The sequence below is a fragment of the Aptenodytes patagonicus genome, chromosome 5 (genome assembly GCF_965638725.1).
Source record: "Aptenodytes patagonicus chromosome 5, bAptPat1.pri.cur, whole genome shotgun sequence".
In the NCBI taxonomy this organism is placed as follows: Eukaryota; Metazoa; Chordata; class Aves; order Sphenisciformes; family Spheniscidae; genus Aptenodytes; species Aptenodytes patagonicus.
The window spans coordinates 66,831,582-66,844,347 of record NC_134953.1 but is presented as its reverse complement, the minus strand read 5'-3'; the positions used below and the strand labels follow the sequence as shown (position 1 = coordinate 66,844,347).

Below are 12,766 nucleotides of genomic sequence, written 5' to 3'. Positions count from 1 at the left end.
AACAGAAACATCTTAAACCTCCACAGCTAAAGAGCCTCAGGAGAGATTGGGGAAGCATCTGAGTAAAGGTGGCTTTCAACAAGATGCCCTGTTATCTGGGGGTCCAAGACATGAGTTGCACCCTCCTAGGCCACAAAGGAAAGCTGTGATACATCTTGTAACAAGGTGGTAATGCAAAAAGAGCACCCTGAATATCTTCTGCCCAAAAGGAGACTATCCTGTCCACAGCAGGTCCTAACCCTGAACATCTTCCTGAAGCCCAAGCTTCAGAGATACTAGCATTACGGAGTGAGGGGTAGGATGGGGTACACACGGGTGTCCTTCCCCGTCATCGGTGGGTGTGGGGTGACTTTTGGAGGACACAGTCACCCCCCATGCTGCATGGAGAGAGGTGCTGGGGAGGATTTGGCCCCCAGGCAAGTTGGCCTTTGGAGAGGTCACTGAGGCTGTTGGAGGTGCCCATCACCTGGGGGCTATCAGGTACAGCCCCGGCTCTGGAGGGCATCCCCCAGCTCACAGGGTCAACGCAGAGGGCACAAGCGCCGAAGTTGCCTTCCCGATCACGCTCATCCTGCTGCGGAGGGATGAGGCAGCATTGTGCTTTAAAGAGCATTCCCCGACCCTATCAGCAAGAGATGAGATATCCTAATTATGGCAGTACAGGCGAGAATCCAGGCCGTATCAGCCAGAACAGAAAGGTAAACAAGAAATATAACAATGGACCCTTAACACTCATTAGCTGTGTCAGATAATACCTCACTTTTCTCCCTTTGGGGCTTAAAATCTAATTAAGATTTTCCAACAATAAATTTCATTTATGCTTGCTCCTTTTTGTTCTTTTTAGGATCACACCGAGAAGCAGCCATGAGCCGGCTGCACAGCTCGCAGGAAGGTAGCCGGCTTCGCGCAGCCAGCCTCGGGTCGTGCTTGATGGATAGGTGAAACTGAGGCAGGACGGCATCACGGACTGTGTGGAGGTGAGATCCCACAGGGGAGGTAACAATGTCTCTTGCAAAAGATGTTTTCCCAAGGAAAGTGAACTCTGAAGGGGCACTGGCTGGGATGAGACCAAGCATTGAGGTTCCTGGGCTAGCCCAAAACACGCAGCAGTAAAGCCTTATCTACAACCACGGGAGGGATCCACAGGGAAAGGGACCCACCGAGCCCCCAGCCCACCTCCACTCCGAACCCACATCCAGGCACTGCTGGGGGAACAGCTTGGGCATTCATCACATATTCAGGGCGTGCACAGGGCAGGGAATAAATTCCCACTGTTACTCATTATAAGGATGCCGTTTCTAACTCCTTTTGCAACCGAGAGGTAAAAATTAATGGGTTCTCCTCCTCTCGCCACACCCCCAGCCCCCAGCCCAAGTGCTGACATGGCGGGAACGCGCAATGACTAATCCTCCTTAAACCCTGCTGAGCGAAGCATTACCGCTGAACTCCAGAGAGCTTGTTTTTTCCAAACCCACGTGACATTTGGCACCTACGAGAGAAAAGTCTGGGGAGTAGGATCGATTAGGGGCACAAGTGGGGAGGCCCAGGACCTACCCTGGGGCTGGCTCAGCCTCCAGCTGCCCAAGGGAAGGTGGTAGAAGGGAACAGCTCTATCGTGACTCTGGGGATGGCAGCCATCATGCCTCTGCACCCGAGAGCTTGACCCCTCCAACCCTTCTGCCTGCTTTCTTCTACCCCCATGCAATTTCTCAACTGGAGCTGTGATTTCTCAACGTTGAGTCTTGAGGGCATTTTTGAAATGCTTGCCTATGTGAGGCTCTTCGGGCAGATGCCTTTCAGGGTGGGTCTATTACTGGAAGGCTCCTGCTTTACTCCCAAGCCTGAATTTTTGTGTCACCACCCACTAGGGACATTGACAGCTTCACCTGCGGGAAGCATGACAGCAGCTTGCAGCAGCACGAGGGTCCAGCTCCAGCCCCCGGCTCCATCCTGGAGGGCTCCCGGCAGTGGGAAGTGGCCTGTTTTGGGCTGAGCTTCCCATCAGGACTGTTGCAGCTTCACTTTGGAGAATATCCAGCAGGTTTTGGTGGTTTAGGAAAACAGGGTGTTATGCAAGCCCCTGCCTGGGAAAAATCCTGGGCAGCACCTCCTCCAGGAAAAGCTCAGGGCTTTTAAGGTCACTGGTGAGCACAGAGGAGCAGGGGACAGCTCTTGCAGCAGGAAAGCCCATTCAGGGTTGGAACATGCAAAGCAGGACCTCTGCTAGTGAGAGGCAATGCAGTACCTCCAGCCCCAACACCCCATCTGCCTGTTTCTGGCATCACTGCCTGCAAATGGGCCTCCAAAGCACCTCCTGAGCAGAGGCCAGGGCTCCCCCCAGACCCAAACCTACTACAGCTGCTGTTTCACAGCGGGTCTAACATTTCCCCTTGCCCCAATGCTCAGCAGAAAGCAAGAGCAAGCGGTGGTTCAGGCATCCGATGTCCTCCTGCCACCTCTTCCCCCTTGCGTTTGCACAGCCCCAAGCACAGCAGAGCCCCAAAATCATCCTGCTTCCCCCAAACACAGGGGCTGCCAAAAATGCCCCTCTTATAAACCCCATCCCATCCTACCCCATCCCATCCCTCCCAGTTCTACTCCACCTGCAGCCCCGGGCTGCCCTTGATTGCAGGGCCCCTTAACCCTTTCCTCGCTGGTCAGGGGGAGGACCCTGCAAGCTGCTTGGGCAACCGATGTCCCAGGGAAGGCCAAGGCGTTACAGGTCTCTCGTTTCAATCTGCAGACGCCACGGCTTGGGAGCACTTGTTGCTCCCACAGTGGCCTGTGCACTTCCCCAGTACTGTCCTCACCACAGCAAAAGATGGACCCTGGTTAATGAACAGCCCGGCAGGAGCGGGATGCACCACAGCCAACTGCCCCAGGGAGAGCCAGCACCACCCAGAGCAGTCCCCGAGCCACATGGCAGCAATGCCAGTAAGTGATTGCCATTCCCAGCTTCCAGCCCTGGGAATGGTCCCCAGTTGGCTGTGGGTCTGCACCCTGTGGCTGGTGGGAGTCAGGGAGTGCTGCCTTTCACCCGTCAAGCAGTGCTGGGAAGTGCTGGGTTGGTGCCATGCCTCAGTTTCCCCATCTGGTAAATGGAGGGCAATGATGCTCACCTCCCCATACGGCCCTTCGTGGCCGTGGGGAGGGTCCAAACACCAAGCAAAAAAAAAATCCTCCTCCTTTTTCTCTCCACCATTGACACATAGACACATGCAAAAGTGCTCTTGGCTTCATCCAAGCAAGGAAATAAGAGATGGATCCTACCCAGGAGGGATCACAGAGGAGATAGGGGTGCTGACCCCCATCTAAACACCCTTCCCACCCCCATGCCACCTTCCCTGGTGTCCTTCCCTTCCCAACCGCCCGAAGGCTGGGAGCGCTGCAAGATGCCAGAAAGTCCTTTGGGTGATTAGCAAAAGGACCCTCTTTGCTGTCGTATGGACAACAATTCTCTTTATTGCTCACAGGGAAGATATATACAGGGGAGAATGTTTGTTCTGACATTAAAATGTGTGGTGTCGTAAAAAGGAGGGTGAAACATGGAGAAGAGAGCGGGATTTCCATCAGCAGCTTCCCAGAGGACGGCTGGGGGTGTGGGGAAGTCCCAGGCGCCTAGCGGGGACCCCTCCATGTCTGGAGCAGGTCAGCACCCCTCTGGGACTGGGGACATCAACCTCACCGACCAGGTGGGGTGACCGCTGGGCAGGAGAGGTGGCACCTCCGGGCCTCTCCTGCGGACCGATGCCCGCATGGACACCAGCCCCTGGGGCAGAAGAGCACGTCCCACACGTGGGAAGGGGAAAGATCAGGAGATGGTGGTGCCGTGGAGAGGTAGGGGAGCTGCTGCGCATGGGAGATGCTGGTGCAGAGGGTCCCTGCAAAAATGCCCATCGCGACAGTGGGAAGCAAAGTGAGAGAAGGAAGGAGGGCAGCCGGCCAGGGTGCCTGTTACATGGCGGTGGTGATCACCCTCTCCTCTGGCTCCAGGGTGTTCTCGTAGGCGTGCTGGCTCTCTTTGGACCTGTGTTGGGAGGGAGAAGCACAGCGCTGAGCTCAGCCCCAGCAAGACCAGCCTCCCTGAAGCCAGCACTGGGGCCTTGACCTTGCTGGTGCCGGCCGTGCATTGAGCGAGGGGTGAGGTGGGGAGGGCGGGAGGGGTCCCCCTGCCAGGAGGAGAGCCAAGCACAGGGTGGGAATTGCTCTAATTTCTAGCAAGGACTGTTTTGACAGTCAACATCTGCGTGGTGACCTATGGCCACTTTCTGTGGTTTCGTCTGTTTGAAACGTGATATAGCGTAAGAAAAATGTGGTGTAGCAGGTTGCAAGGTAGTGGATGGACCATGGGGCTCAGCTGCAGAGATGGGGAGAGACCAGGGAGGACAGGATACTCCCTCACCGCCTTCTCCTTAGCCCCTGGAGAGGATAAAAGCCCCAAAACCAGGTGCATGGGACATGTGAGACCCTGAGTGGGAGAGACTGCAGGTCTGCATATCTGAGCTGTCCCCAGAGGGATGGAGCAGAGCCTCGGAGCCATGGGTAGGAGGTCTGAGCAAGTCCTTCACCTGAAGTCAGCTGCAGCAGTTAGGTATCTCCCTTCGTGGCCATTGGACGTGACAGCCTCCTGCTTGTCCTCGACACGCACCACCGTCTCGACATTTTCCCTGGAGGGGGAGAAGAGAGGAGCTGAGAGAGAGCAACAGTGGGGCTGTGCCAGGCAGCAGCTCGTGACGGTGACAGTGCGGAGGAAGGGACTGCTCCAACACCATGGAGATGATAAGAGACCTGGACATGTGATCCTGGCCTCAGACACCCAGCTCAGCCCCCTTCCCAGCAGGACATGGGTGAGGAGAGACACCCTCACAAGCAGGTTTGCAGGGGCCGTGCCAAGTGCCAAGCCCTGGCTCTGGAGCTGGTACTCCCGGTGCTGGGCTGGCAGTCAGCAAGACTCATTTGTCAATATGTGGGATTGTTTTCTCCTGCTAACTGGTTTTTCCAGTCTTCTTCTATGTAATCTGTTGCAAAATAGTCCCCTACAGTCCCAGCTGACACTGAGAGAAACACCGAAGCTCTGCTGGCGCTGCAGCCCTGGAACAGGAGGGGTTCAGGTGTGAACATCTGTGTGTGCAAAACCAAGTGGCTTCCTCTCGGATGCGAGTCTGGATCGCTCGCAGAAGGAACCGTGGGGCAGGGACTGGGTGTTTGACCTCAGCTGGAGCCTAAAAGCTCAGTTCTGGAGCAATCCCATGGACCAAACAGTGCCGGGGGGGTGTTTAGCTGCGGAGGGTGGGTGCAGGTCCAACCTGTGTGCACATCCCTGCCTCCTCCAGTGCTTACCCAAGGGCAATTTCAGAGGCTTTTCCAAGGAACAGACTGGCATAAACAGGCAGTGGCTTGAGCTGATAGCTGCTGTCACAGTGACAGCGCAGAGCTGGCACCACGCCAGGCTGCCGAGCCTCGCTGATGGATCTTCTGAAGAGAGGCCAGATTAATTAAAACAAGTCGCCATCCTCCCTCAAGCCCTCCTCAGCATCCTCTGCCTCCGGGTTGGGAAGAGGCAGCCGGGCACGGGCAGAAGTGCGAAACACCATCCCTACCTCCCGCTCCGTGGGCTGGGGGCTCCTCCAGTTTGAGGACAAAGGTTCCTCTTTGGGAAACAAAGACTGCAGTTGCAAATCAGACCATATAAATATATATATACATATTGCATTATGCATTGGCCTTGAATGCATCCCAAAGGGCCCCCTTTAAGTGCATCTGGGGCAGAAGCTGACCTGCTGACCATCGGGGTACACGCCAAGTCCCCACCTCCTCGGCCTGGAGAGGCTGCAGGGATGCAGATACAAGAAGACTTCAGCATCTTTGGGTGCAAAGCCCAAAGCGCCCGTGCCGGCACAGAGGAACTGGGAACCAGGCTATAGGGCACTTTTGATCTTCATCCCCTGTTGACTTTGGGCTCAGACTCAAGATCAAGTTACTGCAACTTAGCTGGTTAGCCTGGGTCAGCTGAGCAGGAGCAGCAGTGTGTGGCTTTGTTCGGCCAGCAGCAGGCAAGAGGTAACCAGCCCCGCAGAGCCTTTTTCTGATGAATAAGGCCACCTCGTCTGCCTGTGCCATGGGCTCCGGGTGGAGAGCACTGCCACAGCTTGGTTACCTCCCTCTTCTCCCAGCTCCTCTCAGTGCCTTCTGCCAACTTGGCCCAGTCTGCTTTGCAAATGAAGCTGTTTTGGGCTTGTTTTCCCACGGATAAGGCACCTGGGAACTGCGCCCCCAAATCCATAGGAAACCAGGCTCAGGCCAGGCCCCCGAGATGCATGCCCATGTAAACCAGCCACGATGCTGCAGCTCTCCCGTCTTCCTTGCAGTAGCATCTGAGTGCTCTGTTTGGGGGTGCCCCTGCACAGGGAGCAGCAGGGACGGATGGTATATGCTTGCTCCTGGCAATAAATAACAGGGAGTGGAGACCAGGACAGCCAGAAGAGGACAGGGAGACAAGGACAGGGAGTCTTTGCTCTTCCCGCCTGGCAGCGATCACGGTGTTCACAGCCCTGGCACGGGGATGGAGGCAGCTGGAAGTGACCCGTGCAGAGGCAGCTAAGCCCAACCCAAAGCAACCCCTGGGACTCCCACACTTACACTTTCTCCTTACACCAGAACCTGTTGACCACAAAAGCAATGGCCACCAGGACCAGAAACACAACCACTGCGATGACACCCTGCGACCACGGCTGGAGGCTGCCCCGGGCTGCAGAAAAAAAGGAGGATACATGTTAGACATACATCCTTGGGCTTTATCTGCTTGGCCGAGCTTCTCCCATCCAGCTTTACCAATGTCCAGCCAACAGCTTAGTCCTGCAAAGCCGAGCAGAGTGTGTAGCTGTTAATCCAGGCAGGCTTACCTGGGTGATAGCAATGAAATAAAGTGCAATTAACAGCAGTTTCGCTGGTGTTTGCATGTGGAGCGCAGTGCCTTGCAGCTTTGGGGCCCCATATATACATACATATACATACGCAGTGGGGCACAGATGACTCTGGGATGGGGGGACAAAGGGCTGGGGGACATGGAGGGAGGATGTTTGCCCAAAGTGGCAGGGGAAGGAAGGCGGAGGGGTTTCAGCAAACTGTTTATTCTCCATCCCCAGATGCCACAGTCATCGTTCCCGGGTTATTTTCCAAATACTGCCCAGTAAAATAAGGACCCTGCGACAGGGACAGTGTAAAATTTGGTTGTCATTCTCACAGCAAACGGTTGCCGGTGTGGATTTCGGTAAAATGCACTATTCAACAAGTTTCCAGAGCAGCAAACTGATTTATGATGGGAAATTGAAGGCTGAAGCATTCAGAGCAACAGCTTCCAGCACAAAGGCCCGGCAGGGCTGGCGGGGGGCCAGGCAGCAGCAAGGGGCGACAGCGGGTGGCCAGGAGCCGGCCGTAGCATCCCCAGCCCCCCCAGGGTAGAACAGACTCACAGGTTCATTTTTCTCTAGCCAGACTTAAGCAGTGATCCAGCCACAGGTGGGAAGGCTGCGAGATGTATTCCTGGATGCAGAAGGAACTCAAGGGCAGGGCAATGAGAAGAGGAAACCTTGTCCCAGTCCTTGCTGGAACGGCTGCTCCTTGCCTCCCACCAGCTTTTGGGCAACAGAGCACTCAGACGTAGTCAAACCCATCCTTAAATGTTGTCGCATCAGCACCAAAAGGAGACCTTGCCCATGCAGACACATCCCCTTGGGATCTAATTACTATTTATTCAGGCACGGCTTTTCCTCTTTGCTGATTGAAACTCCAACCCTTGCACATAAATGAGGTCCCTCTGGGCGGGCAGATGGGACAGGTGGAGGATGCTCCCCACCAGCCTCAGACCACTTGTACCCAGCCCCTGCCACCAGCACCCGCGAGACCGAGCTGCCCCAGGACGAGTGTATTGGTATTTCAATCTGATTCAGGAGCTTTACGCTAGCTGAATACTTCATCTGTCTCACGGGAGACAAATCTCTGCTATAAACAGCAAATAATCTTTACTCGCAGCAATAAAGGTGGGCTGTGTGCTCCACATGTGCAAACCCCTCATCCGCAGCCAGCTCCACGCCAGCTCTGCTGCTGACAGCCCTCATCTCCTTCATCTGGTTTTGGGGAGGGGGACTGTCCTTTGTTAAGACCTCCAGCTCCTTGAATCCTTACTGCAAGAGGCTTTTATTTAGAAAAAAAAAAATGAAAACACAAAGCTCTTTTTTCCTCTTGGAAGTGAAATCAGCCTGGCCAGCTGATTGACGACCTGTGCCACTCCGGAAAGCAGTGGCAGCCCCGGGCAAGCGGCTGGGCGAGCAACCCCGGAACAACGGCCTTCAGCCCCCCCGCCTCCCTGCAAAGACACTTGCCATGTTTACTGCAAGGTCCCGGGGCCAAAACTCAAGTGGGAGGAATTCAGGCGGAAATCCCCTGTTGTATCAGCGTGTTTCGGCTGAAATCCCATCATATCAGCAGGCTGCTGGTGGGGGTGCTGGGGGGGGCGGTGGCAGTGAGGAAGAGCAGAGCTTGGTCCCCTCCTGCCCTACCTGATGGGCAGGAGGTCCTCTGGCCCCTGCTGCCCACCACCCCCGTAGGTGCAGCCCCGAGCACACCTATTGCCTCCAGGCTGAGCTTTGGCCTACTTTGCTTCCTCCCTCACTCTGTCCTTGGCTGTTATCTCAGCCACATTTATTTATTAGTTGTGGTTTATTTTTCCTGCCGGGGCCAGCGTTTCCAGCCTAAGCCTAGGAGGGGATGGTCAGGTCCAGCCCTCGGTGAGGTTTCTGCTGGGGTTAAGGGAGTTCAAGGTCAACCAGGGAATGAAGCCAGCAATGACTGAAATCGCCAAATTTGCATCTTGTGATCTTCAAGCAAAGGAGGCGAGAAGATAAGTGGTAGGAAACCTCCTCCGAGCAGCGGTGCTCAGGAAGTACTGTATGTTTTTGCAAGCGAAACCTCACTCAGATGTCTGTTTCCACCAGATTTCAGAGCATCCAAAGCCAAAAGGAAAAATACCAAACCAAAATCAAGCAGTTCTGGCTTTGAGAGACCATGTAGAGCCTGGCTGCAAGGGGAGATGAGGATGGTAGGGGGAACAGCAAATGCCCCCTCATCAGGCTGAAATACCCCCATGGGTGCAGGGAACTTGCGTGGGCATAAGAAAGGAGGAATGGGTACCAGGTGGAGGCAAGAGCTTGATAGCATCTTCTCGGGGAGTGAGTATGCAGATGCCAGCCCTGGGGGCCACCGCCTGGCTGGAGCCCCACCGGAGCACACCTTGCTGCCCTGCCAGGAGGGATGGCTGAAAGGATGAGTCTCGCCTGTGGAAACAGGACTGTGTTCCTGGAAAAATGCTTTACCAGGGGTGCCCCTCCTGGGACAACCTGTCCCTCGGGCTCTGCCACCTCCTCTCTGTTTCACCCCACAGCAATGATGGGTTTTTCCCTCCAGAACAAGGTCTTCTAAGTCAAACTAAGCAATGTGGAATCTGCATCCCCGGCAGACGTGTGTCCATGCATCTGCAGCTACAAATGAGACCAAGGGAAGTGCCAATGCCAATATAAGCCCTTGCACGTGTTGTAACTCTGTTTTCATACTCAACGACTGGTTTGAAGACACAGATCTGCTTTTTGATACATCTTCCCTGAATGCTTGGAAAGCATCGGCTGGCGCCTGTCTTTTCCCCTCTCTGAGGAAGCTGTGCCAGGCTCTGAATCCTCATTAAAGGCTTTTTTTTTTTCTTTCCAGGCAACAGCAAAATTTTCAATCCTGCTGACAGTGGAGACCCCAGACTGTTAAATCCTCAGCAAGTTGGTAAACAAATACAGGAAGACCGGTCAGGGCTGGGGCATCAGCAGGAGAAAGGGGGAGGGAATTTTCCAGGACTTTGGCAGCATCAGATGAGTTTTAATTACTCCTTATTATTTCTAGCGTTAGACAAGTCCTTCCATAAATTTCCTAAAAATAATGCCCTAGCCATAGGAAGTTTCTCTATTAAGCCTTTGGGAAGGGAACGGCAGGGCAATTTGCAGAGGAAAATATTTGCTCCCTCACCTCAGCAGTGATCAAAATTACAGATTAACAGGAAAACCTGCGAGCTCGGGGAGCTACCCAGCACAACGCTTGCCCGGGGATGAGAGCAAGAAGAAAGAAAAAAAAAAAAAAGCCTTAAGAAAACAGATTACTCATCTCGGTGCACAGTCCTTCCAGAGGTAAATCAGAGCTGCTTTATCTCCGTGTAAGCAGGAGAAATAAACCTTGGACGGCAGTTTCAGCCTTCAGCAAAACAGGCAGAAAGTCTCCGTGTCCCGGCTCCAGCAAGACCTCCCAGCCCACCGGACACCCACCCGCCCCCATCGCCCGCTGGTGTGAAGCCAGAGCTGAAGCTTGGGCAGGAGCTGGGTTGTTTTTTCTCTTCCTAAGAGGCCCTTTCGCAGATCTCTTGTCCCCAAAGCCACCCCACCGAGCAGCTCCTGCCTGCCTGGGGCTCGGCGCACCTTCCTGCCTCCCCCTTGCCTCAGTTTCCCCAGGAGGCCAGGCAGCTGCCTGCACTTACCTTCCTGGCAGCAGGCAGGCTCCAGCGCCAGGAGCAGCCCCAGGAGGAGGAGGAGGAGGCAGCGGGCAGGCATGGCGGCAGGGAGGGCCGTGGGCTCTCGGGGTGCAGAGGAGCAGCCGAGCACAGCTCCTCCTCACAGGGCGCTCGCTGCACTTGGGCACGCCGCCCTCCCACAGCAATGAGCGCTTGGTCAATTATCAAACACATTAACGAGGGAGGCTGATGCTCACACCTGGTTATTCAAATCCTGCTGCAGGAAGGGGTGGAAGGAGGTGCCTCTTTCTTTCTCCCGCAGAGACTGGTGGGGAATTTGGGGCACGGTGACTTGAACCTGACAGTCCCCTTAGGGCGTGGAAGGGGACTCAGGCATAAAATATTTGCATGGGCCCAGGAGGAAGAAATGACACCCAGATGGGTAAATCTCTCCCCCAGCACGGCTACAGCTCTTGGGGAACGTGGCTGAACAGGACCTGGGTGTCCCCCAAGTCCCCCTCCCCACAGCAGGAGAGCCGGGGGATCCAGCAATGTCCCAGCTCTGACATCCCTTCCCACCCCGTGGGACCTCGGGTCCTGGGGATGCGGGGAGCTGCCCACCACGGGCCCCACTCGCTTCCTTGCTTTTTTCTTTTCAGCAAATGTCATTAACAACCCAGCAAAACACATTTGTGGCTTAAAAACATCCGTTTAATAAACCAGACTCAACGCCGAGTACTGCCTCCCACCTCCAATGCCTCGTTTAATGGAGAGATTGTTAAACAGAGCAAACACAGCATTCATTTTATTGAGCCTTCAGGGCTGTTTCCAAAATTTCTTTGACACCAGAAGAGGTAGAAACCCCCAAAGACCTGCAGCAGATAGCAAGGCTGGCCCTTCACAACAGCTGTGCAGATGCTGCGGGACAGGGAAGGTTGCAGGTCCCAAGTTAAGCAGCTTCCCAGCCCGTGCCGGGTTTAGATGGCTGACAAACCCACCCCACAGGAAGAATAAAAGCTATTTGGCTTCATGGCTGTGCAACTTCAGTTACTCCCGAAGGAAATTTTAAAATTGTGAGCCAGTGGTTTCGTCGTCACTCTTCTCGTGGTGTATCATAGCATCTCCATAAGCCCAGCACCACAGGGCCACTGGGCATCTGCCTCGGCAGCATCTGCTCTCCTGGCCTCAAGGTCTGGTGGTCCCCCCACTAAGGACCCCGCCTGGGTGCCAGGTCCCCATGCGGGCACCCACAAGGGACACACACTCAGGAACGTGCAGCGCCCTCAGGAATACATATCCACCATTGCAGGATTGCCTTCCTTCATCCCTCCTCTTTCCCCTGGATCTACAATAATGTAATTTATCCTGAGAACAAGCTGGAGCTGGCTTGGGCTGTACAAGACTGAAGGCCAGTTCCCGGCTCTCTCCAAAATTCCTTTCCATGGCCAAATCCCCACCTGCAACGTGGGATAATCCCATTCCCAAATCTGCGAGTTTTTGCTTACAAACTCCTTGGGGCAGGGACTCTCCCACTGCACCCAGCAAGGAAGTGGCATGACAGGGACCTGCCCATAATGAGGCCCCATAAAAGCAATCTAATCCTGTTACAGAGAGAAAGGAATGGCTTGTGAAGAAATAAAAATGAGAGTGAACTTTGGGTTCCCCATGACTTGCTTCCACATTACCTATCTGGGAAAGCGTGCAGAGCTTGCGATCTTTGCTGCCTGCTTGTTGTTTGTCTCTTAGCAAAAGCCTGGCAAAAAAAACTAGCTGTTTAGAGCAGAAGGCTTTATCAGCAGATCAGAAGTCCTAGAGAAGCCGGTCCTGCTGCTGCCCTTGGAAAATTCAAGGTCTGAGACATCTCTCTGCTATTGCTATCCACCCCACAGTCGCGCCTGGGGCTGCAGCAGGTTGCTCACGGGGTTCCTCCTGGTCCTCCTCCACACGTACTCCAGGTGCTCTTCTCACCCCAGGGCTCTGCCCAGCCTAGCTCCAGGGACCCTGGGCTGATTTTCCAAGGATAGGGATGGCTCAAGGATCCACCCATATCCTATGGTGTCTTAGGGGTACAGGACGTGACAGACCAGACCCTGAGATGAAGGCAGGGCTGCTGTGCCTTCCAGACAGGGGTCTTGCTGTCGGCTCCCTTCTAAGTAACTCTACCATTGCACATTCCCACATTTATAAGGAATTTAAGGAAATTTAATTATTTAATCGTTCTGGGCT

The 12,766-nt window shown here is 54.6% G+C and overlaps 1 protein-coding gene across 1 annotated transcript; it reads right to left on the bottom strand.

Annotated features, from left to right (window-relative positions):
* Positions 1–3,442: 3,442 nt before the first annotated feature.
* PDZK1IP1 (PDZK1 interacting protein 1) lies at positions 3,443–10,757 on the bottom strand. The gene is made up of 4 exons (XM_076338230.1): positions 10,568–10,757; positions 6,640–6,748; positions 4,569–4,667; positions 3,443–4,027 (listed from the first exon to the last, which is right to left on the bottom strand). Exons 1-4 carry the CDS (start codon positions 10,638–10,640, stop codon positions 3,955–3,957), a joined length of 354 nt encoding a protein of 117 aa, XP_076194345.1. The 5' UTR covers positions 10,641–10,757; the 3' UTR covers positions 3,443–3,954.
* Between the last annotated feature and the right edge of the window lie 2,009 nt (positions 10,758–12,766).

What these genes read in the sequence shown, in the direction of transcription:
- PDZK1IP1 (XM_076338230.1), bottom strand. Translation starts at nt 10,640, where the DNA reads ATGCCTGCCCGCTGCCTCCTCCTCCTCCTCCTGGGGCTGCTCCTGGCG. An exon ending in TTCTGGTGTAAGGAGAAAGT is followed by an intron (nt 4,668 to 6,639) that starts GTAAGTGTGGGA and finishes CTCCCCCTCCAG; the next exon opens with GGAAAATGTCGAGACGGTGG. An exon ending in ACTGCTGCAGCTGACTTCAG is followed by an intron (nt 4,028 to 4,568) that starts GTGAAGGACTTG and finishes CTCCCAACACAG; the next exon opens with GTCCAAAGAGAGCCAGCACG.